At 42.2% G+C, this 21138-nt stretch overlaps 1 protein-coding gene across 8 annotated transcripts in view; it reads left to right on the top strand.

Moving 5' to 3' along the window:
• The window catches only part of SIAH1 (siah E3 ubiquitin protein ligase 1), a 90737-nt gene that overhangs the window by 61129 nt on the left and 8470 nt on the right, over nucleotides 1–21138 (top strand). For 2 of the 8 annotated variants that reach the window (XM_078357793.1, XM_078357792.1), the window contains exon 2: nucleotides 7323–7408. The exons of 2 other annotated variants lie outside the window; for them this stretch is intronic. In XM_078357793.1, the coding sequence (XP_078213919.1) occupies nucleotides 7402–7408 (7 nt within the window). In that variant the 5' untranslated portion in view covers nucleotides 7323–7401. Of the gene's footprint in view, nucleotides 1–877; nucleotides 1159–7322; nucleotides 7409–19571; nucleotides 19673–21138 lie in introns of those variants that run through there. 4 more of the 8 variants (XM_035281950.3, XM_078357791.1, XM_078357795.1 and 1 more) reach the window with 4 other exon arrangements.

Here is a 21138-nt window from a genome sequence, read left to right as displayed (position 1 = left end):
GGAGACGAGTCCCTGGTTTCTAAAATCCCATATAAAGGGTGCCTTTTTTTTGGTTATCACACAGAACACCATTTTAATAGATCTTACATGGAAATCCAGTCCGCGCTTGTAAATGTCTCAGATGCTTGCTTTCGTTCGTAGCACCCATCGAAGAACTGCAAGGCGTTTTCCTTTTATTTTTACTTCAAGTGGAACGCAGAGTCCCTATTACGGACTTTCTAGATGAGCATGGACACAGAGGAAAAGGCTTGCTTCCCCATTACCCATTTGTCAGCGGTAACAAGCTTTTGAAGCTCGTCCCGCTGTTGCTGAGGAGCGGCTCAACAAGGGGAGACTCCTGGACTCTCCTTAGGGGTGAGGTCCCGGTCGGTGGCCAGGGCAACCGCTTTTTCTTCGGGACTGAGCGGAGTTGGGAAGGACCCGTGGAGGCGCTGCGCGAAAGTAGTAGACAAAACGGGGAGGGGCACACAGCCGCGGCGGCGGCCAGCCCAGGGCTAGCATCCCGTGGGGCGACCCCTCTGGCCGAAGCCCAGGGGTCACACGGCCCCGGAACAAAGCGCCGCGGGAGGAGCCGCCCTTACCCGACAGGCAAGCGCTTGCTTTTGGCGGGCCAGAGCGCCACGTGCCAGTGTCTGTTGGGCGCGCGCTGCGCGGGCGCAGCAACGGCAGCCGAGAAGCCCCCGCAACTACGACCGCCCTAGGAGACCCGCACAGCGACGCCCGCGCAGGCCGCCGCCAGCCGCGCCAACGCCAGTGCGCCTGCGCGCCCGCGGAAGCCCCGCCCCCCCCCCCCCCCAGGCTTCCAGTGCGCGGGGCCGCGCCTCCTCATGGCTGCCGCCGCAGTGTGTGGTATTTAGCGGGGGCGCGCGGCGGGCTCGAGGACGCGCGAAACGGCGGCGGCGGCGGCGGCCTGGGGGGGAGCCGGGGCGGCCGTTGCGGGGCGCGCTCTCGAGTGGCAGAGGCGGCTCAGGGTGTCCCGTCGGTCTCGGCGCCGGGAAGAGGCGGTGACGCTGCCCGCGGTGGCGGGGGTTGGCGACGGAGCGAGTTGGTGCCAGGACTGGGGTCCGAGGCGCGCTCTCCGCCCACAGGTAAGTGGGGCCCGGCCTGAGGGAGGAGCCGGCGGCAAGGGGCTTTTCGGGAGGCGGGCGCCCAGGCCCGGTAATGGCGGAGGGCGGGAAGGGCGGCCCGGCCGGGTCGTGCAGCCGGGGCCGGGGTGCGGGCAGTCGTCGGCGCGGCGGCTTCTTTGTCTCGGTCGGAGCCCGGCCGCCCGGTCGAGCGCCGCCCCCCGCCCCTCCCCTGCCCGCCGCCGCCGCTGCGAGTCGGCTCGCCCCCGCCCCCGGAGTCCCGGGCCCAGCGGGGTGGTGGCGGGGGTCGACCCCGCGCGGCCGGGCCGAGGGCGGGGGAAGGGCCTTGGCGGCAGCCCGGCCCCCGCGCACCCGGGAGGCGGGCCCGGCTGAGGGAGCCGCCCGGCGCGCCCCGCGCCCTCGTGCCGGCCTTTGTTGTGGAGGGTCCCGGGGTGTGCGGCCAACATGGCGGAGGTCAGCTGAGTGCCGGCAGTGGCCGGCTCTGCCCTCCCGCGGCGCCCCGCGCCGCTCGGACGGCCTTGGCCTCCGCTCCCTGCCCCGACCCTGGGCTGGAGCCGTCCGGGACAGGGCTGCGCTCTTCCTGTCGCTCCGGCCCGAGGCTTCATTGTGCAGTGGAAGGAATGCAGCCTCCTCCCTTGTTTATGTCGTTGGAGAAGAGCGCGTGAACGGCGTGCCGGGGAAGCTTTAGCTTATTTCATACCTGGCATTTCCTAGGCTGCATTTGTCTGGTAGTTTGGGGTCCTTTCTTAGCGCTCCCAAATTTATAACTTAGGAAAGTGAATAACCTGGGCCGCAGCGATGCGTAGGTCTTTCGCCGTCTGCCCGTTCCTGGAAAGATACAGAATTTGTTTGCTTGAACATTCGGAAAGTCCAGTTTCGGTGTTCGGAAGACCAGATTATGTGTAGCTGTTTTGCCGAAGTCGTAGAGACCATGAACGCGGATACTGGATATAGGACAGTGCTCGGACTGCCACTTCCTAGCAGTTGAGCATTTACCTGTGCTTATAGCGGCTGTCAAGGGTATATTGTTAACTCTTCAGCAGTTGGATATTGAGAGCACGGGCTCTGAATTCTAGACTGCTTTGGGTCAAATCCTTTTCCACCGGTTTGTATCCTTGGGCAGATACTTAACCTCTCGGTGCTGCTTTTTCCGTATCTGCAAAATGGGTATAACGACAGTGTTCCCCTCAAGCCCTGTTAAGAATTGATGAGATGACTATAGAAGGGCTGAAAGCAGTGGCAGGCCCATACTAAGTGCTCAACAAATGCTTAACTGCTAAGACTGTTTGATATTAGCTATCAAACAGTATCAAGATAACTTACGAGGTTACCTGGGCATGATATGTTGATATGATGGAATTGCATAGGCCAGAATTTGTGAAATCAGGTCTCAGACCTTTAGGATTTTTTTTTTTTCTTTCAATGCATTTTGTTAAAAAGGACAAGGAGATTTTGTATGATAAATTGACAGACTTTGGAGTAGTGAAATTGTTATGGCTGGGGAAATTGCTTGGCCGGGGATTTGAATGGCTGTATCTTTGAAAATCAAATTGATTAAAATGAGGTCTCCTTTTAGCTAGTTTAGATTTATTGATCAGTTCACTTTCAAAGACTTGAGTTAACCAACTTGGAAATGTGGGACAGTGAATACCTTTGAGTGTATCTATGGTCGTATTTGTGGTGTCGCCATCACTTTTAGAAGTTACTGAAAAGCAGAGTGAAGTGTGGCGGCAAATGTAATGGTCTGGTAATTTTATCTGGGAGATGTTGGCTCAAATTATGGTGGGGAGGATTTTAGTTAGCTTTTAGGGCGACTTTAGACTGGTAGATTTTGAGACTCAAAGTGGATTACACAAATTGATTGTGTAATGTTTTATTCTGAAAATTTAAATAAAGATACAGATTTTTGTAATCTTGGATGGTTACTTGCAATTCTATCTAGAATTTTTTCTCCAGAGTTTTACTATGCCAAACAGTCTTTTTTTTTTTTTTTTTTTTTTTTAAGATACATCATAGAATTGGTTTAAGTTACTGGCATCTTTCCAGCATAATTTAGTAACGTTCATTATTTTAAATCGTAGTACACTATAATTAATATATATGAAACTGGTAACTTTTCAGGATGAGTATTCCACGAAGTACAAATTCAGAAGCAATTGTAATGCATTTTACATTTGTTAAATATTAATCTATTCCCTCCAAATTTTGGGAAGTTCTTAAAAAATTGCTCTAGAGAAATATTCTTTCTTAACGTCTGTAAATAAAAAGCATAATTAGGTTAAAATTAATCGGAGTCATAAAGGAATTATCTGGGTATATCTACAGTGACATAGCATAACAAATAGGATTTTCAGTGAATGGGGTTTTGAAAACAGATCTTACATAATTAGGATAACAAAGTAAGTTTAGTAGTTTGCAAAATTATAGGTGACTGCTAAATTGTATTTTAAGCAGTTGATTTACACAATTTTAAATATTGGAGGTTCTTTCTTTGTTTAAAGAGATTTATTGCAGAATTTTGTGGAATTTTCATATCACCTTGTAAAATGTTTAAATTCTGAATATTTTTGGTATGGACCTCACTTACAACAAAATCTGTATGAAATCCCCAGAGCCTCCCATCCCCTCCAAAAAAAAGGGGATGGAATTTTCCTCTTTACAATAAGTATCCTTAATGATATTCTTCAAAATAGCAGTATTTCTAATGTACTTTAAATAATTTAGTTCCCATGGCTATATTACTAGAACATCTGCTGCATAAGGGCAAGAATTGTGTTTTTAATATATATCCTCAGTACCTACTGCTTAATATGTATTTGTTTACTCACCTACTACTGTCCACATACTAATGACATTCAGATTTTTTTTTTTTTTTGAGAGTCTCCCTCTGTTGCCCAGGCTAGAGTCCAGTGGTGATGTCATAGCATATTGCAGCTTCCAACTCCTGGGGTCAAAGGATCCTCCCACCTTAGCCTCACAAGTGGTTGGGACTAGGGTCACGTACCACCATGCTGGGCTAATTTAAAAAAATATATATTGCCTGGGCTTGGTGGCTCACGCCTGTAATCCCAGCACTTTGGGAGGCCAAGGTGGGCGGATCACCTGAGGTAGGGAGTTTGAGACCAGCCTGACCAACATGGAGAAATCCTGTCTCTACTAAAAAATACAAAAAATTAGCTGGGCATGGTGGCAAATACTTGTAATCCCAGCCGGGAGGCTGAGGCAGGAGAATGGCTTGAACCTGGGAGGCAGAGGTTGTGGTGAGCTGAGATCATGCCATTGCACTCCAGGCTGGGCAACAAGAGCGAAACTCTGTCTCATAATATATATATGTATATATATTTTGTAGAGACCAGGTCGGTTCTTGTCATCTTACCCAGGCTGATCACAAACTGCTGGGCTCACGAGTCAGCCGCCCATCTCAGCCTCCTAAAGTACTGGGATTACAGGTGTGAGCTGCTTGCTGTACCTGGCCTCCAGTCTTTCTGCTTACTGAGATGTAGACCCATGTATCCTATTATGCAAATTTTTAAGATTGATTTTATTTCTTAGAGCAGCATTAGGGTCATAGCAAATGGAGTGGAAGAGACAAGAGATTTAGCATGTAGCCCCTGCCCCGACACATGTGTAACCTCCTCTGTTAACATTTCCCGCCAAAGTGGTACAGTATAACTGAGGAACCTTATTGACCCACCATCATCACCCAAAGATTATAGTGGCATACATTTTAAGGGTTTAGACAAATATATGACGTACATGAATGGTTTCACTGCCATGGAAATCCTTCGTGCTCCCGCTATTTACCCCACACCCCCAACCACCGATCTTTTTACTTTTACTGTCTCCATAGTTTTGCCTTTTCTAGAGTGTCATATGTATAGCTGGGCTCTTAAAATATGTAGCCTTTTCACATTGGCTTTTTTCACTTAGTAATATGCGTTTAGGTTTCCTCCATGTCTTTATGGCTTGGTAATGCGTTTCTTTAGGGCTGAATAATATTCCATTGTCTAGATGAACCACAGTTGGTTTATCCATTCACCGACTGAAGGATGTCTTGGTTGGCTTCCAAGTTTTGGCAGTTCTGAATAAAGCTGCTATAAACATCCATTTGCAGGTTTTTATATGGCCATGAGTTTTTTCATTTTATTTCCCTTTTTACATTTTTTTTTTAAGATGGGGTTTCACCGTGATGGCCAGGCTGGTCTTGAACTCCTGACCTCAGGTGATCCACGCACCTCGGCCTCCCAAAGTGCTAGGATTACAGGCGTGAGCCACTGCACCCGGCCCTGGCCATGAGTTTTTAACTCCTTTGGGTAACTGCCAAGGAATGTGAATGCTGGGTCAGATAGAGTATGTTTAGTTGTTTTTTGTTGTTGTTGTTTTTGTTTTGAGGCTGAATCTCACTCTATTGCCCAGGATGGAGTACAGTGGCACAATCTTAGCTCACCGAAACTTCCACCTTCTGGGTTCAGGTGATTCTCATGCCTCAGCCTCCCTAGTAGCTGGGATTACAGGCACCTGCCTTCATGCCCAGCTAATTTTTGGATTTTTAGTAGGGACAGGGTTTCAATATGTTGGCCAGGCTGGTCTTGATCTCTTGACCTCAAGTGATCCACCTGCCTTGGCCTCCCAAAGTGAAGAGTAACTTTAGTTTTGTTTAAAAAAAAAAAAAAAAAAAAGCCCAGCTGTCTTCCAGATTGGCTGTATCATTTTGCATTCCCACAAGCAATGAATGAGAGTTCCTTTTGCTCTACATCCTCTGCTAGATTTGGGGTACCACTCTGTTCTGGATTTTAGCCATTCTTACAGGTGTATGTATAGTGGTCTCTTTTTCTTTCTTTTTGAGATAGTCTCTCTCTCACCCAGGCTAGAGTGCAGTGGCACAGTCTCAACTCACTGCAACCTCCGTGTCCTGGATTCCAATGATTCTCCTCCCAAGTAGCTGATATTACAGGTGTACACCACCATGCCCTGCTAATTTATTTTGGTATTTTTAGTAGAGATGGGGTTTTGCCATGTTGGCCAGGTTGGTCTCAAACTCCTGACCTCAAGTGATTCTCCTGCCTAGGCCTCCCAAAGTGGAAGGATTACAGCCACGAGCCACCACGCCTCACAATAAGAACAGTAATCATATCTTACTGTTTTAAATTTGCATTTCCATGATGACATGTGATGTGGAGCATGTTTTCATGTGCTAGTAGCCATCTGTATATCTTTTTTTGGTGGGGAGTCTGTTAGTCTTTTTTTTTTTTTTGGTCTGGGCTCTGAATACCATGTTAGTCTTTTCAGTTTTTTTTTTTTTAAGTTGGGTAAGTTGTTTTCTTATTGGTGAGTTTTTGTGTGTGTGTGTGTGTGTGTGTGTGTGTGTGTGAGATAGTCTAGTCTTACTCTTGCCCAGACTGGATGCAGTGGTGCCATCTTAGCTAACTGCAACCTCCGTCTTCCAGGCTCAAGCAGTTTTTCTTGTGCTCAGTCTCTGGAGTAGCTCCTGAGTAGCTGGGATTAGAGGCATGCACCACCCTTACTGGCTAGTTTTTTTGTATTTTATTTTCCAAGTTCCTGTTGATTTGCATAATTTTTGTATTTTTAGTATAGACGGGGTTTAGCCATGTTGGCCAGGCTGGTGAACTCCTGGCCTCAAGTGATCCACCAGGTTTGTATATTTTGGATAACAATTCTTTTTCAGATATATTTTTTTGCAGATCTATATCTATATCTATACACACACACACACATATAATTTTTTTTTCTTTGAGACAGAGTCTCGCTCTGTCATCCAGGCTGGAGTGGGTGCAGTGGCACAATCTCGGCCCACTGCAATCTCCACCTCCCAGGTTCAAGCAGTTCTTATGCCTTAGCCTCCCGAGTAGCCGGGACTACAGGCATGTGCCACTACTCCCAGATAATTTTTTATATTTTTAGTGGAGACAGGGTTTCACTATGTTTGTTTTTATTAGAGACTAGGTCTCACTATGTTGGCCAGGCTGGTCGCGTGAACTCCTAACCTCAGGCGATCCACCTGCCTTGGCCTCCCGAAGTGTTGGGATTACAGGCATGAGCTACTGCGCCCGGCCTCTTGCAGATATTTTTTCGATTCTCTATCTCAAAACTGGCATTGCCTCTCTTCACATTTACATTCATTCCTTCTACCTTTAAGAGGTCTGTCTGCTTTTGGTCTTCAGCCTTACAGTGAGTTTTCCTAATGCAGTTTAAGCTTTCTTTTTTTTTTTTTTCCAGGTCATTGTGGAAGTTTAAGCTTTCTAATAGGTGAACCTGACTTAAAAGGCTTTCAGTGTAAAGTCCTAAGTTCCTTCATATGGTCCGTAAGTACATAGCCCCCTCCTGAGAGGCCTTTCTTGTTACTTACTCCCCTGCCATTTTGGACTCTGTACTGACAAGCCCCTCTGATCCTGTTTAGCTCTGTTATCTCAGCCTGGACATCACTAGCTGAGAAGCTCTTTGTGAACTTCCCACATTGAATTGGGTGTCATCTCTGTGTTCCTGTAGCACTCTGCTCAGCCCTATTGTAACATATATTCTCCTGAATTATATTATAATTTTTCTTTAGTTGTATGCCTCCCCAAATAGACTGTAATCTCTATGAGGTCTTGGTCACGCTTGTGTCTCGAGAGTTTACCACTTTCTAAAACATAGCTGATGCTCAGTAAACAGTTACTGAGTAACTGACCTCACACTGTTCTTAATATAGTTTTCCACCCTTTTTTTGTTTCGTTTTGTTTTTACCAAGGCACAGTGTCTCTTACAAACTTTTCCAGCCTTACTGCTTCCTCTTGGCCCTACGTAGGCAAACTGGGTACTTTTGTTCCTTGAATACTGCTTTAGCATCCCTGTGCCTTTGGTCATAATTGTATTTAGTCTCTGAAATGTCTATTTGTGCCCCTTTGGGGTAGATTACTGAACCTTTCTAAGCCTTAGTTCTATTAGTACATTAACAGTATTAAGTATATTGCTGTTCCCTGCCTGCCCTGTCCCCCACCACCCCTCCCCCTCCCCACGTCCTAAATGTGAGAGTCAGTATAATTAAGTGGCTAAGAGGACAAGTCCTTAAGAGTCAAACCTTGATGTGTCTCTTGGCTCTATCACTAATTAGTTGTGTTTGCGACTTTAAGTTCCATGAGAGCTGGGACACTGCCTACTTTTGCATCTAAAAGCACATTGCCCAACAGAAAGTGTTTAAATAATGTAAAAAGGTTAGTTATTGAGTAAGTTACTTCTCTAAATATTACTACTTACCTTCTAGTGAGGAAAGAAAGGAACAAACAGAATTACAAATCGTGACGTGTACTATAAAGGAGTCAGTGCTGAAGTGACCAGTGGGGGTGGAAGTGAGACCTGGTATCCAAGGATAAGGAGCTAGCCCTTTGAAGGGGGAAGGAATACATCTTAGGTGGAAGGTGCAGCCAGATAAAGGCCCCATGAAGTAGGAATGAATTTGGCCTGCTCTAGGACCTGAGGAGTGTTGCTGGAACAAATGGGTAGTAGAGAGACAGACAGGTTGAAGGACTGTGCAGAGAGAGAGAGAGAGTGGGGGAGAGATGCTGTCAGGTGTTAATCTGATGTTAGCATCTGGCTGTTACTATTCAAGGAGATTCCAGGATAATACCTAGAGTAATATTAGGACTTCTTTTCTACGCACACAGGTGCACAAAGGACTTTTATTTTCTAAATGTAAACTATTTGTTTGACATTTAGCTTAAATACATATGGAAAAGTGCTCAAATTATGTGTACAGCTTGACAAGTTTTCATAAAGGACATGCTGTTGTAACCACCTCTCAGATCAAAGAAACAAGGAGCTGCCCCCTTCGCAGGAAACCACCTCTTGACTTTTTTTACACCATAGATTGATTTTGCCTAATTTTGTGCTTTATGTGAATGAAACACTACAGTTTATACTCTTTCATTTCTGTTTGCCTTCTTTCACTGACATTATGTTTGTGTGATTAAGGAGTACTACTTTGTGTGATTAAGGAGTACTGCTTAGCTTGTCTGTGACAAAAGTTATCAACTGAATAGCCATGTGTCCCAGTGCTTCTTATTTTATTTTATTACTATTTTTGTTTTTATTAGAGACTAGGTCTCACTATGTTGCCAAGGCTGGTCTCAAACTGATAGGCTCTATCGATTCTCCCGTCTTGGCCTCCTGAAGTGTTGGGATTATAGGAGTGAGTCACCATGCCTGGCCCTTTTGTGTTTTAAGTCTTTATTTTCCCTGACAATCTCACATACTTTTTGGCCAGTATTTCTACAATGATTTTTTTTTTTCCCTTAAATCTTCAGGAGGCTCAGCATGGTGGCTCAGGCCTGTAATCCCAGCACTTTGGGAGGCCGAGGCTGGTGGATCACTGGAGGTCAGGAGTTCAAGACTAGCCTGGCCAACATGGTGAAGCCCTGTCACTGTCTTCACTAAAAGTACAAAAATTTGCTGGGCGTGGTGACATCTACCTGTAATCCTAGCTACTTGGAGGCTGAGGCAGGAGAATCACTTGAACATGGGAGGCATGGTAGCAGTGAGCCAAGATGGTGCCACTGCACCCCAGCCTGGGCAACAGTGCAGGACTCTACCTCTTTTTATTTTTTTATTTTTATTTATTTATTTTTTGAGACGAAGTTTCGCTTGTTACCCAGGCTGGAGTGCAATGGCACAATCTTGGCTCACCACAACCTCCGCCTCCTGGGTTCAAGCAATTCTCCTGCCTCAGCCTCCTGAGTAGCTGGGATTACAGGCATGCGCCACCATGCCCAGCTAATTTTTGTATTTTTTTAGTAGAGACGGGGTTTCACCATGTTGACCAGGATGGTCTCGATCTCTTGACCTCGTGATCCACCCGCCTTGGCCTCCCAAAGTACTGGGATTACAGGCGTGAGCCACCGCGCCCAGCCCCTATTTTTTTATTTTAAGACTGTCTCAAAAGAAAACAAAATCTTCAAGAACTTTAAGTGTAATGTTATAGACAAGATATGACCGTAGTAATGCTGGCAAAGATTTTCCATTAGGTTTGTGATTGCCCTATCTTGTTTGAACTTGCTTTTTTTTTTTTTTTGCTTGTTTATTTTTGTTTGTTTTGAACAGGGAGCATGGGCACATATGGAAGGAACTAGAAAGGAAAAAATCTTTAGAGAACTAGTTATGTTTATAAAGCAGATCTTGCCAGTGAGAAATATTTTCTTAAGCAATTTAATGCCAGTCTTGAATTTTGTAGAAAATATTTCACTGTACTTGGTATTGTCACATTGAGCACCTTGGTCTAGTGATGGTTGATACGGTAAATACAAGTGTATACTAGCTTCTCTGTAAATAATCCTCTACTTCTTAAAAATGTCTTGCTGGTTTCCTTCCTTTGTATTACACATTACAGTTTATTCTTTTGAATTTGACCAAAGCTCAGGCTTTGTTAGGAAAGGTAGCTTTACTTTAAAGATTTATCGAGGGCCCTGATTTAACTTTGTTAGAACAACTTCCGATGTCTTGTTTATACAGATGTGAGTTAATTTGTGCAGACTCTATTCTTTTGAGTTTGTGAGGGGAGGGGGGCTGTCATAAATTTTATTTTGTCTTTGTTAACTTTTAAAATATTAAAGATTTATTTTTTTAGCTGGGTGTAGTACTAGGCGCCTGTAATCCCAGCTACTGGGGAGGCTGAGACAGGAGAATTACTCGAACCTGGGAGGTGGAAGTGGCAATGAGCTAAGATTGCACCACTGCACTCCAGCCTGGGTGACAGAGCCAGACTCTCTCTCAAAAAAAAAAAATTAAATTTTTTTGTAATATGGAATAAAACGTGTGTACAAAATATGTAGCTTTTTGTCAGTAGGCTGGTTTTAAATTTCTTGTATCCATCTATTTGAAAAATTTTAAGAAAAAAGTGAAAGCAAGGAGAAACTCACCTTTCGAATTGTTTTATATTTTATAGGAAGTTAATAGCAATTTATCAACAAAATGTGGGAACATAAAATATGCACTAAAAGTTCTAGGTGTAATATTTTTTATTACCAATAATTTTATGAAATATTTGAGAAATACAGAAATGCCCCTCACCTCCAAATGATTATTTGTAATCTGAGTATTAAAAAGTAACCTTTGTCGACATTCTGTGTGTGTGCTTCACATTTTTTTGTTTTACTCAGCCATAAATATTTTAAAGTTAGTTTCCTTGATCTGACTTAAATTCTTGTGTTTCTCGGGAAATGGTTATCACCTCTAAGAACTGTATGTGTTTGAACTGTGTACTATAATTTCAAATGATGAAGTTTGTACTTACAGTCTCTGTTTCTTGCAGTTCTTCATGCTTTGTGTGCCTGTAGTTCAGTGATCCCATTCCTTTGGTTTCTGATTCCAGACTTCTTCTGCTTTTCTCTAATCCCGAGTCTTAAACCATTAAACTACATTCTGGAGTTTGAAGGTCCTTCCAGTTTCTTTTCTGTTTCATTACATGCTGCATACATGCATACATATGTGAAGATAGATACATCAATGTGCATATCTACTATACTTATTTTTTCTTTTAACCCAAATTAGATCATAATCTGTATATTCTGTGGCTTTTTTTCTTCCTATTTATTTGTTTGTTTATTTTGAGACAGAGTCTTGCTCTGTCACCTAGGCTGGGGTGCAGTGGCCTGATCTCAGCTTGGTACACCCTTCATCTCCTAGGTTCAAGAGCTTCTCCTGCTTCAGCCTCCCTAATAGCTTGGATTACAGGCACGCACCGTCATGCCCAGATAATTTTTGTATTTTTGGTAGAGATGGGGTTTCACTGGCCAGGCTGAACTCGAACTGCTGACCTCAAGTGAACCGCCTGCCTCAGCCAGCCAGAGTGCTGGGATTACAGGTGTGAGCGACTGCACACAGCCTCTCACTCCCATTTAAACAGTTGATTCTGACATGTTAGTATGTCTGATATATGAGTCCATTTTATTTATTTTACAAAGGCAGCACAGTATTCTGTTGTATGGACCACTTTCTTGGGATAGGGCTGTTTTCAGTTTACCGTTAAAAACAGGCATCCGTACACCCCCTCACACCAACCCCTTTGCCAACATGTTTGGATTAGAGGATAGACTTTTCTCTTTTTTCTTTTTTTTTTTTTTTTCATTTTCTTGACTTTTTTTTTTTGAGATGGAGTCTCACTGTGTGTCCTAGCTGGAGTTCAGAAGTCTCCCTGTGTTTGTTGGCCAGGCTGGTCTTGAACTCCTGACCTCAAGTGATTTACCCTCCTCACCTCCTGAAGTGTTGAACTTACAGGCATGAGCCACCACACCCAGCCAGAGGATAGACTCTTGAAAGAAAAACCACTGATTCAGAGTGTATAATATACTTTAAATTTTGATACAGACTGCCAGATTTTACAAGAAGCCTTCACAGTGGACATTCCCAAAGGTATAGGAGAATCTGTTTCCCCACATCTTCACCAATACATGGGATCAAATCTTTGAAAACAAATATATGTGTATCTTTTTCTTACTAATGTGTGCAATCTGTGATGTTTCTCTTGCGAAATTTTTGAATTTCTTATTCTTTTATTCTGAAGAGTTTTTACATGCACATATGTTAGTTCAGAATCAAATAGTTTCACACTTTTTGTTTTTGTTTTTGTTTTTTTGTTTGTTTGTTTTTTGAGATGGAGTTTCGCTCTTGTTACCCAGGCTGGAGTGCAGTGGCGCGATCTCCGCTCACGGCAACCTCCGCCTCCTGGGTTCAGGCAGTTCTCCTGCCTCAGCCTCCTGAGTAGCTGGGATTACAGGCACGCACCACCATCCCCAGCTAATTTTTTTGTGTTTTTAGTAGAGACGGGGTTTCACCTTGTTGACCAGGATGGTCTCGATCTCTGACCTCGTGATCCACCTGCCTCGGCCTCCCAAAGTGCTGGGATTACAGGCCTGAGCCACCCCACCCGGCCACAGTTTTTTTTTTAAAGAGAAACTTCCCACCCCTATTCTTCAAATGTCCTTTTCCAGAGGCAACTACTTTTACCTCTTTTAGCTGATTATTTTTGCATTTATCTTTGTCTTTAAATAACCTGCCTCTTTGGTTTCTAGATTTGTTTTTGGCTTTCGTTGTTGATTCTCTTTTGTGACTTTAACTCTTCTTGCCCCCATTGCATGTGCATACCCTTCCTACACTCCTAATTTAGTAAGCAACACTACAGTTTTTAATTTGCATTATCATGACTGTCAGAGTTACTCACAATTCGAGCCATTTAATTAACTGATTACTTCTTTCTCTGCATTTTTTAGTTTATATTTTTTGTAGGTAAATATTTTTTTCCCCTCCTATTTTGGCTTTGTTTTCTTCTGTGCTGACAGCTAATGCTACCTCACATTCCTTGCCAGTTGTCTAAAAGTTCTAGCAGGTTGCCCTCTTCTAGCATGAAGTTGTTACTATCTTCAGTAGTTTCTTTATCTTTCTCCTGGATGCAGTCTTCTGTTTATTGTAACCATGGTCTCTTTCTTGGTTACTTCCCTTATATTTGAAGAGCTTGTTTTCCAGGAGCTTCCTATGCCCTCAACACTTTCAGGATAATTGGGTATAGAATTCTGGGATATAATTTTCTTTGCGAATTTAAAAAGCATCATTCTATTACTTTCTGACTTTGGATGTTGCTGCCCAAAAGTCCAAAGTTCTTGCTTTCTGATTTATTTATTCATCTAATAAATATTTATTGGAGCCTGTGCTATGTGCCAGGCACTGTATCAAGTTTTTGGGATATATGTTGAACCAGACAAAAATCCTACCTTCCAATTGAGGACAGGGGACACCTATAACAACAAATAAAAAATAATAAGTGAATTACGTAACCTGTTAGAGGACAATACATTCTATGGGGGGGAGGAAGGATAGACTGGTGGGGAATGGGGGAGGGAAAGAAAAAGGAAGAGGCATGAGATGGTCAAAGATTTAGGAGTACATGGTAGAGGGGCAGTGAGCAGGGCACTGCTTGCTATTTTAAATAGAGGGTCTGAGTGTCAGTGAATATCACATTTAAGTAAAGATTTGAAGGTTAGGGAGTTAGCCACATGGATATTCAGGAAAACAGTATTTTAAGGCACAGGCCCAAAGGAGCAACCTAGCATTGCCATCGAACAAGGAAGTCAGTGCAGTGAGTAAAGGGGAATGAAGTAGGAGATGAAGTCAGAAAATGGGAACACAGCTCCATATTGTGTCCTTATACATAATAGTCCCTTATGGGCTATTTTTAGGATTTCAGCTTTTACTCTAACATGGGTAGCCAGTGGAGAGTATAGAATAGAGATTTACATCATCTGATATAAAATGGAGCTGGATTAATTAAGCTAGTTGCTATGCTTAGAGCATGTTAGGTGGTGAGGGTGGTGACATAGCTGGAAACAGGGAGACTGGTTGGGAGGATATTGCCGTAATACAGATGAGCCATATTGGTGGCTTGGACTAAATGGTAGTGGTAGTGAGGAATGGTTGGAGTCTGAATATATTTTGAAGAGAGGTACAGTAAGATTTCCTTACTGTTTTAGATGGATGTAGTGAAAGAGAAGAGCATCAAGGCTGACTAGAAGGCTTTTGACCTGAGTAACTGGAAGGATGGAGTTGCTATCAATTGAAAAAAGGAAGGCTCTGAGTAGAGAGACTTGGGGAGGTGATAAGGAGCTTCTCTTTGGCCATCCCCCTGAAGGGGCAATTGGATGTACATGGGGGGTTTCAGACAAATCTGGAGGGAATAAAAGGAAGATGAGGAGTGACTGGTGAGATAGGAAAACTAAGAGTATATGAAGTCGGTGAACAGTTTTATCAGGCAGGAGCCCAGTGATCTGTCAACTCTGTCAGGTGTTGCTGACAGTTCAAAACTTGCAGTTTATATACAAACAAAACACAGAACCATTGAAATTCAAATTAACGATTCACTAAAATATTGGATACTGTCTGCTGAATTTAAGTCTAGAAACAGCACTTAGAGGGTTGACTTACGGTTATGAAAGAACAGGCAGATTCTTTTTCAGTTAAGCATCCTTTAATGGCCCTGTATCATGTGGTCATATGAGATCTTATTTTTGTACTGACATATAAGTGCTTTAGTGGAAACCATGATGGCATTTAGGCTTTGCTTCACACAAATGCATTATTTATGTATTAAACCTACCTAAGCGTTTCTATTTAGCTTGCATAATTAGAGCACTGTAGGACCAACTTAGAGCCAATGTAACCATAAATATGAATAGAGGCATTTAATTTCATGGCTAACATGTGTATTCAAATTATTCAGAATGTGCTGATACTGTTTTTTAGACTATTAAAAAGAGGAAAGTCAAACATTACATTCTTAGAGAAATGTGAACTCCTTGTGAATAGAATCTTAGTTTGAGGGAAATGAGTATAGGTTGTTAATTTTTGTGTTACATCTTTAGTTGAAATAATTAACGTGGTTTGGCTAGAGTTTCAGGTAGCATTGCTTATGTCAACACAGATTATAACTATTTCGGCCGATTATAATTGAATTTTATTTTTATTTATTTATTTATTTTTGAGACGGAGTTTCGCTCTTGTTACCCAGGCTGGAGTACAATGGTGTGATCTCGGCTCACCGCAACCTCCGCCTCCTGGGTTCAGGCAATTCTCCTGCCTCTCAGCCTCCTAAGTAGCTAGGATTACAGGCACGCGCCACCATGCCCAGCTAATTTTTTGTATTTTTAGTAGAGATGGGGTTTCATCGTGTTGACCAGGATGGTCTCAATCTCTTGACCTCGTGATCCACCCGCCTCAGCCTCCCAAAGTGCTGGGATTACAGGCGTGAGCCACCGCACCCGTCCGTAATTGAATTTTAATAAGGCTGTATGATTTTTTTATCTGATCTCAAAAGGTATCAGGTTCTATGATTTTTTTAAAAGATGGCATTTCTTTCCTTTAAATTCCATTACTTTTTTTTCTATTTTACTAGTAAAGAGCCAGCAATCTTAAAATGTATCAGACTCTCTAATGTGACTTTACGCGGTTTCTTTAACCTTCTTTAGTCTTCTTAGCAATGTGCTCTTTTATGCTTAGTTTAGTATCACAAACTCTTTATAGATTACTGCTAATTTTGATCTGCTGTAAAAAATTTTCTGAGTGTGTGTGTGTGTGTACGTACATACATACTTAACCTACCAGACTTGTCAGATGGAATGTGATGTTGAATGTGTTGTATGGTAGAGCGTAGAACTAGGTACCATGTGTTTTAGAAGTAAAGTTTTTAAAAGCACAGCTTAAATGCCAAGATGAAGTAAAGAAGCAAGTGTGCATTGGGATTTGAGAATTTTGTATCCTTAGAGAATATAAGGCATTATATTATAAGGCAGTAAATGGTTGTATTCTGATAGCTAAGTAAATAGTATTTGGATGCCTTTATCTAGGCACTGAGACTTAGTTATATTGCAGATTAGTTTGTAATCAAGACTGACAGTTTCAATAATTTTCATTTCAAGTGTGTTGCTAAAAAGTTTTAAGGTTATTTGAAAATTTTAGTAATATGTGGCATGAAATAAAACGTTGAGAAAGCCTGTTTGATCCTCTGCCTGGTTCTGTTGCTCTTCTCTGCTCTTACCTCTCCTTGATAGTTTTCTTTGATTTCATGTCTAGTGACTTAATGGCAAACTTAGAATGATATGTGATTCTATCACTTTGATGGAAAATAAAGGTTTAAAGGCTTCAGGAAGTTTGTATTTTCTTGACACATTTTTGAAAATTTGGAATAGATGTTTTGAATGCTAAATTAAATATTCCATACCTGGGTAAGGAGAACATACATACTGTTTTTTAGGGTTATTCAAAAGAAGATGAAATTAGAGACAATGAAACCTCTGGCTGTGCTTGTATTTATTTCAAGGCACTCTATTGCCCAGGCTGGAGTGCATGCAGTAGCTATTCAGACACAATCATGGTGCAGTACAGCCTTGAACTCTTGGGCTCACATGATCCCCCCTCTCTTTAGCCTCTTGAGTAGCTGACACTACAGGTTATGTGCCAGTTTGCTCTTATTCTTTTTTTCTGATCATTTTTCTCATCTGTAAAATGGGGATAAAACTCACTTTATGAAGATTAAATAGTGTGCATGAAGCTGCTGGCACAATGCCTTGCAGGTCAGTATTACCCATTTAATACAGCATCTTTCACAGCAAACTTTTTTCATCCTTCTAATCAGTGGAATCTATTTCACAGCAACATTTTTTTTTTCTTAAGACAGGGTTTTGCTCTGTCACTCAGCCTGGAGTGCAGTGGTGCAATCATAGCTCACTGCAACTTTTGAACTTTTGGCCTCAGGCTAGCCTCCCCTCAGCCTCTTGAAGGAGCCAGGACTACAGGTGTGCACCACCGTGCCTGGCTCATTTTCAAAATACTCTTGTAGAGATAGGTTCTTGCCATGTTGCTCAGGCTGGACTCCTGGCCTCAAGTAATTACTCCACTTCTGTGTGACCTTTGTTTTCAGTTGCAGTCTCAAGGTATGAAAATGAACACAGTAGGTTGAAACAGCAGTTTTCAGTTTCCTACTATAATATAATGCAGGTCTTTGTGTTTAGCTATTCAGTGTAGGGTTTCTTGTTTGGCTCTGTAAAGAGCACTAAGTCACTTGTCAGCAATATACCGAATGTTCCCACTACTTGATTTCATTTAATGTCCAGAGTTCGGGAATGGTAGTTACAGTTTTTCAGAAATGATAGACTTGGAACCCAGGAAATTATAATTTTTTTTTTCCCAGTGTAAAACTAATTAATAAGAGCTGAAGTGGGAATTCAGGTTTGAACTTTTCATTCCAACCAAATTCAGTATATACATAGCTACATTTTTAAGGTGTGCTATTAAAAGATGAAATTACTTTTTAGGAGTTGGTGGGTTATGGAACTCTGTCACAAACAAGATATATTTTAAAAACTTAGAGAACTGGTATGGAAATACATCCAGTTTGTAAAGATTATAGTTATGATGGTAAAATGATTTACTTTTTCATCGTTGTTTTAAAGTGAATTTTATTTTATGTATTTTTCTGTGATGGAGTCTTACTCTTTTGCCCAGGCTGGAGTGAAATGGCATGATCTTAGCTCACTGGAACCTCTTTCCCCTGGGTTCAAGTGATTCTTTCACCTCAGCTTCCCGAGTAGCTGGGATTACAAGGCGCGCACCACTACGTCTGGTGAACTTAATGTAGTTTTAGTAGAGATGGGGTATCACTATGTTGGCCAGGCTGGTCTTGAACTCCTGACCTCAGGTGATCTGCCCTTCTCTGCCTCCCAAAGTGCTGGGATTATGAGCATGAGCCACCAATAAAGGCCAACTTTTTCTTTTTTCTTTTTCTTTCTGTATTTTTTTTTAAGCAGTTTTCATAGCTGAAGGCCAACTTTTTCTTAAACAACCAGGACTTTTTCTTAAAAGGGATAGGACTCATAGGATCAACTGTTCAGCTTCTGCCCTGGTAGCTTGAAAGCAGAGACAGTCTATAATTGACTAGGTTTAACTATATTTCAGTAAAACTATTTCCCAAAACAGGCTGGCCTGTGGGATATAGTTTGCTAACCGCTGGTGTCAAGGGTTGCTGATACCAAAAAGTTGGAGAACTACTGGTGGGGAATGTGGAAGGTGGGAATGGACCACAAGAAATAGTCAACAAGAAATTTTCAAATGGTAAAGAGATAATATGAAGACCATAAGAAGGGTGGTCTGATCGTTAAAGTTTATAATCAGGAAGGGACTTCAAATAAAAAGTTAATGTTTGTTAACTCTTACTTAACTAGGTTTCATCTCCTTTTTTGATTGATGATTCCTCTGGTGTTGGTAGGGAAAAAAAAGCAAAAGATAATCTAAAATTTTGTTATTTTTTGAAATCTTATTACACTTAAATTCAGAAAGGTTAGCATTTTTTAAAATTAGAAAATATCCCAAGCCTATCTGCTTTAACAGGATCTAGGAAATGATCACGTAAAGCGTAGGTTAGAGGCTGGGCACGGTGGCTCACTCCTGTAATCCCAGCACTTTGGAAGGCCAAGGTGGGTGGATCATCATATCAGGAGTTCGAGACCAGCTTGACTAACATGGTGAAACCCTGTCTCTACTAAAAATACAAAAATTAGCCTGGCATGGTGGCTTGTGTCTGTAATCCCAGCTACTTGGGAGGCTGAGGCAGGAGAATCATTGGGTGTCCTAGATTAGAGCTGCCCAAGGCTGATAAAAAGAACATTGATCAAAGTTATATCATATCTAGCAAGTTAATTCTCTGTATGTCTTTTTTGTTTGTTTGTTTTGAAAATGGGAGGATTGTGTAAGATCTTTTCCAAGTCTGAAATTTCTGATATGTTTGTATGCTCTGCTTAGGATACCTTTTGCCACTCCCTACCCCTTCTAAGTCTTCCCAGATAGCCCTAACTTCCATCTCTTAATAGTTTTATGATCTGAAATGTTTAACTTTGAACTCTGTTTTCTTTTCCTTTTTTTTTTTTTTCTGAGATTTTGTTTTACTCTTGTTGCCTAGTCTGGAGTGCAGTGGCATGATCCTGGCTCACTGCAACCTTGAACCTTCCCACATTCAAGCAATTCTTGTGCCTCAGCCTCCTGAGTAGCGGGTATTACAGGTACAACTACACTTGGCTAATTTTTGTATTTTTAGTAGAGACAGGTTTTTACCATGTTGACCAGACTGGTCTCAAACTCCTGACCTCAAGTGATCTGCCAGCCTTGGCCTTCCAAAGTGTTGGTATTACAGGCGTGAGCCACCGTGCCCAGCCTTGAAATCTATTTTCTCAAGTAAGATGGGGATAAAGATCTTAACTTTGATCATTGGAAAGGTTAAATGAGAACATATGTAAACCATTGAGGACTATACTTGTCACTTAGTAGGTGCTTAATAAGTGTTTTGGGGTAGTTGTTCATTAGTGAGAATAAAGGGAAGTCTCCACTTTGCCTCTGTATTTAGCTTGCTGACTCTGGAACCCACTGAGACTAGCAGCAAGCGCAAAACCGACAACCAACAATCAAGGTCCAAGGAGAGATGTGAAAATTTAGCCTGAAAACTTCTATAGAAGGGTTAAGGAGTTCGAAAAGTAATGTAATCAGAATTTATGTGGGGCTTCCTACTTAAGGGAAAGGCAAGGAAGCAGCCATTCTATCAGTCTCTGTTTCTTGCTGGAGATTGAGGGTAACTATATATATATTTTGGAAAATGCTTTAGCATATCAGAAGGCTATCTGCAAAGGATTGAGAATGAAAATGGCATTAGGTTTTTCATTGACATTACTGAATAGCGGAAGACGTGGTCATACGTAGTTCTTAGGGAAAAGGGTTGTGACCAGGATTCTAACCTGCGGAATTTATGCAGGAGCTTCAGACTACTAAAATGGAGATGGAGAGTTAATCACTTATGTAATCGTTTCAAAAATTTTCTTTGAAGTATTGTGATTACACCACAAAATTAAGGATTCAAGGATAGTTAGGTTTGATTGATTGCTTTGACAAAGTTAGGAGTTTAGTATAATCTTGAATATACCTGATGGGAAAGCAAAACTTTTACTATTGTCATGTTGAAGGGCTTGCACTGTTTTGGGGGATCTTAGACTTTATTTTTTCTTTTCCAGACGGGCTCACTCTTGCACAGACATAGCTTGCAGCCTTTACCTCCCAGGCTCTGATGAGGCTCCCATCTCAGCCTTCCAAATAGCTGGCTCTACAGGGCGTGCCACCACACCCAGCTAATTTTTTGCATTTTTTTTTTTGTAGAGAAGAGGTCTCAGTATATTGCCTAGGCTGGTCTCAAACTCCCGGGCTAAAGTGATCCTCCCACCTCAGCCTCCCAAAGTGCTGGGATTACACGTGTGAGCCACCATACCCCATGCATATGCTAATTTTTAGTTTGGGTGGAAGCCTCAAAATAAAGTGATTTAGCAAGTGTTGTATTTTGCTTTGAACACATTTGAATCAGGATTTGCCTTTCCTCTGTGTCATCTTCTGTTGACAGCAGCTTTCCTGGGTTTCCTTCAACTCTAATACAGTCTTTCTAGAAATATTAGTATAACTTTTCTTCTGTAGTTGCAAAGTTTTCAGA

The sequence above is a fragment of the Callithrix jacchus genome, chromosome 20 (genome assembly GCF_049354715.1).
Source record: "Callithrix jacchus isolate 240 chromosome 20, calJac240_pri, whole genome shotgun sequence".
Classification (NCBI taxonomy): Eukaryota; Metazoa; Chordata; class Mammalia; order Primates; family Cebidae; genus Callithrix; species Callithrix jacchus.
This window is presented reverse-complemented; position numbering and strand designations above follow the sequence as displayed.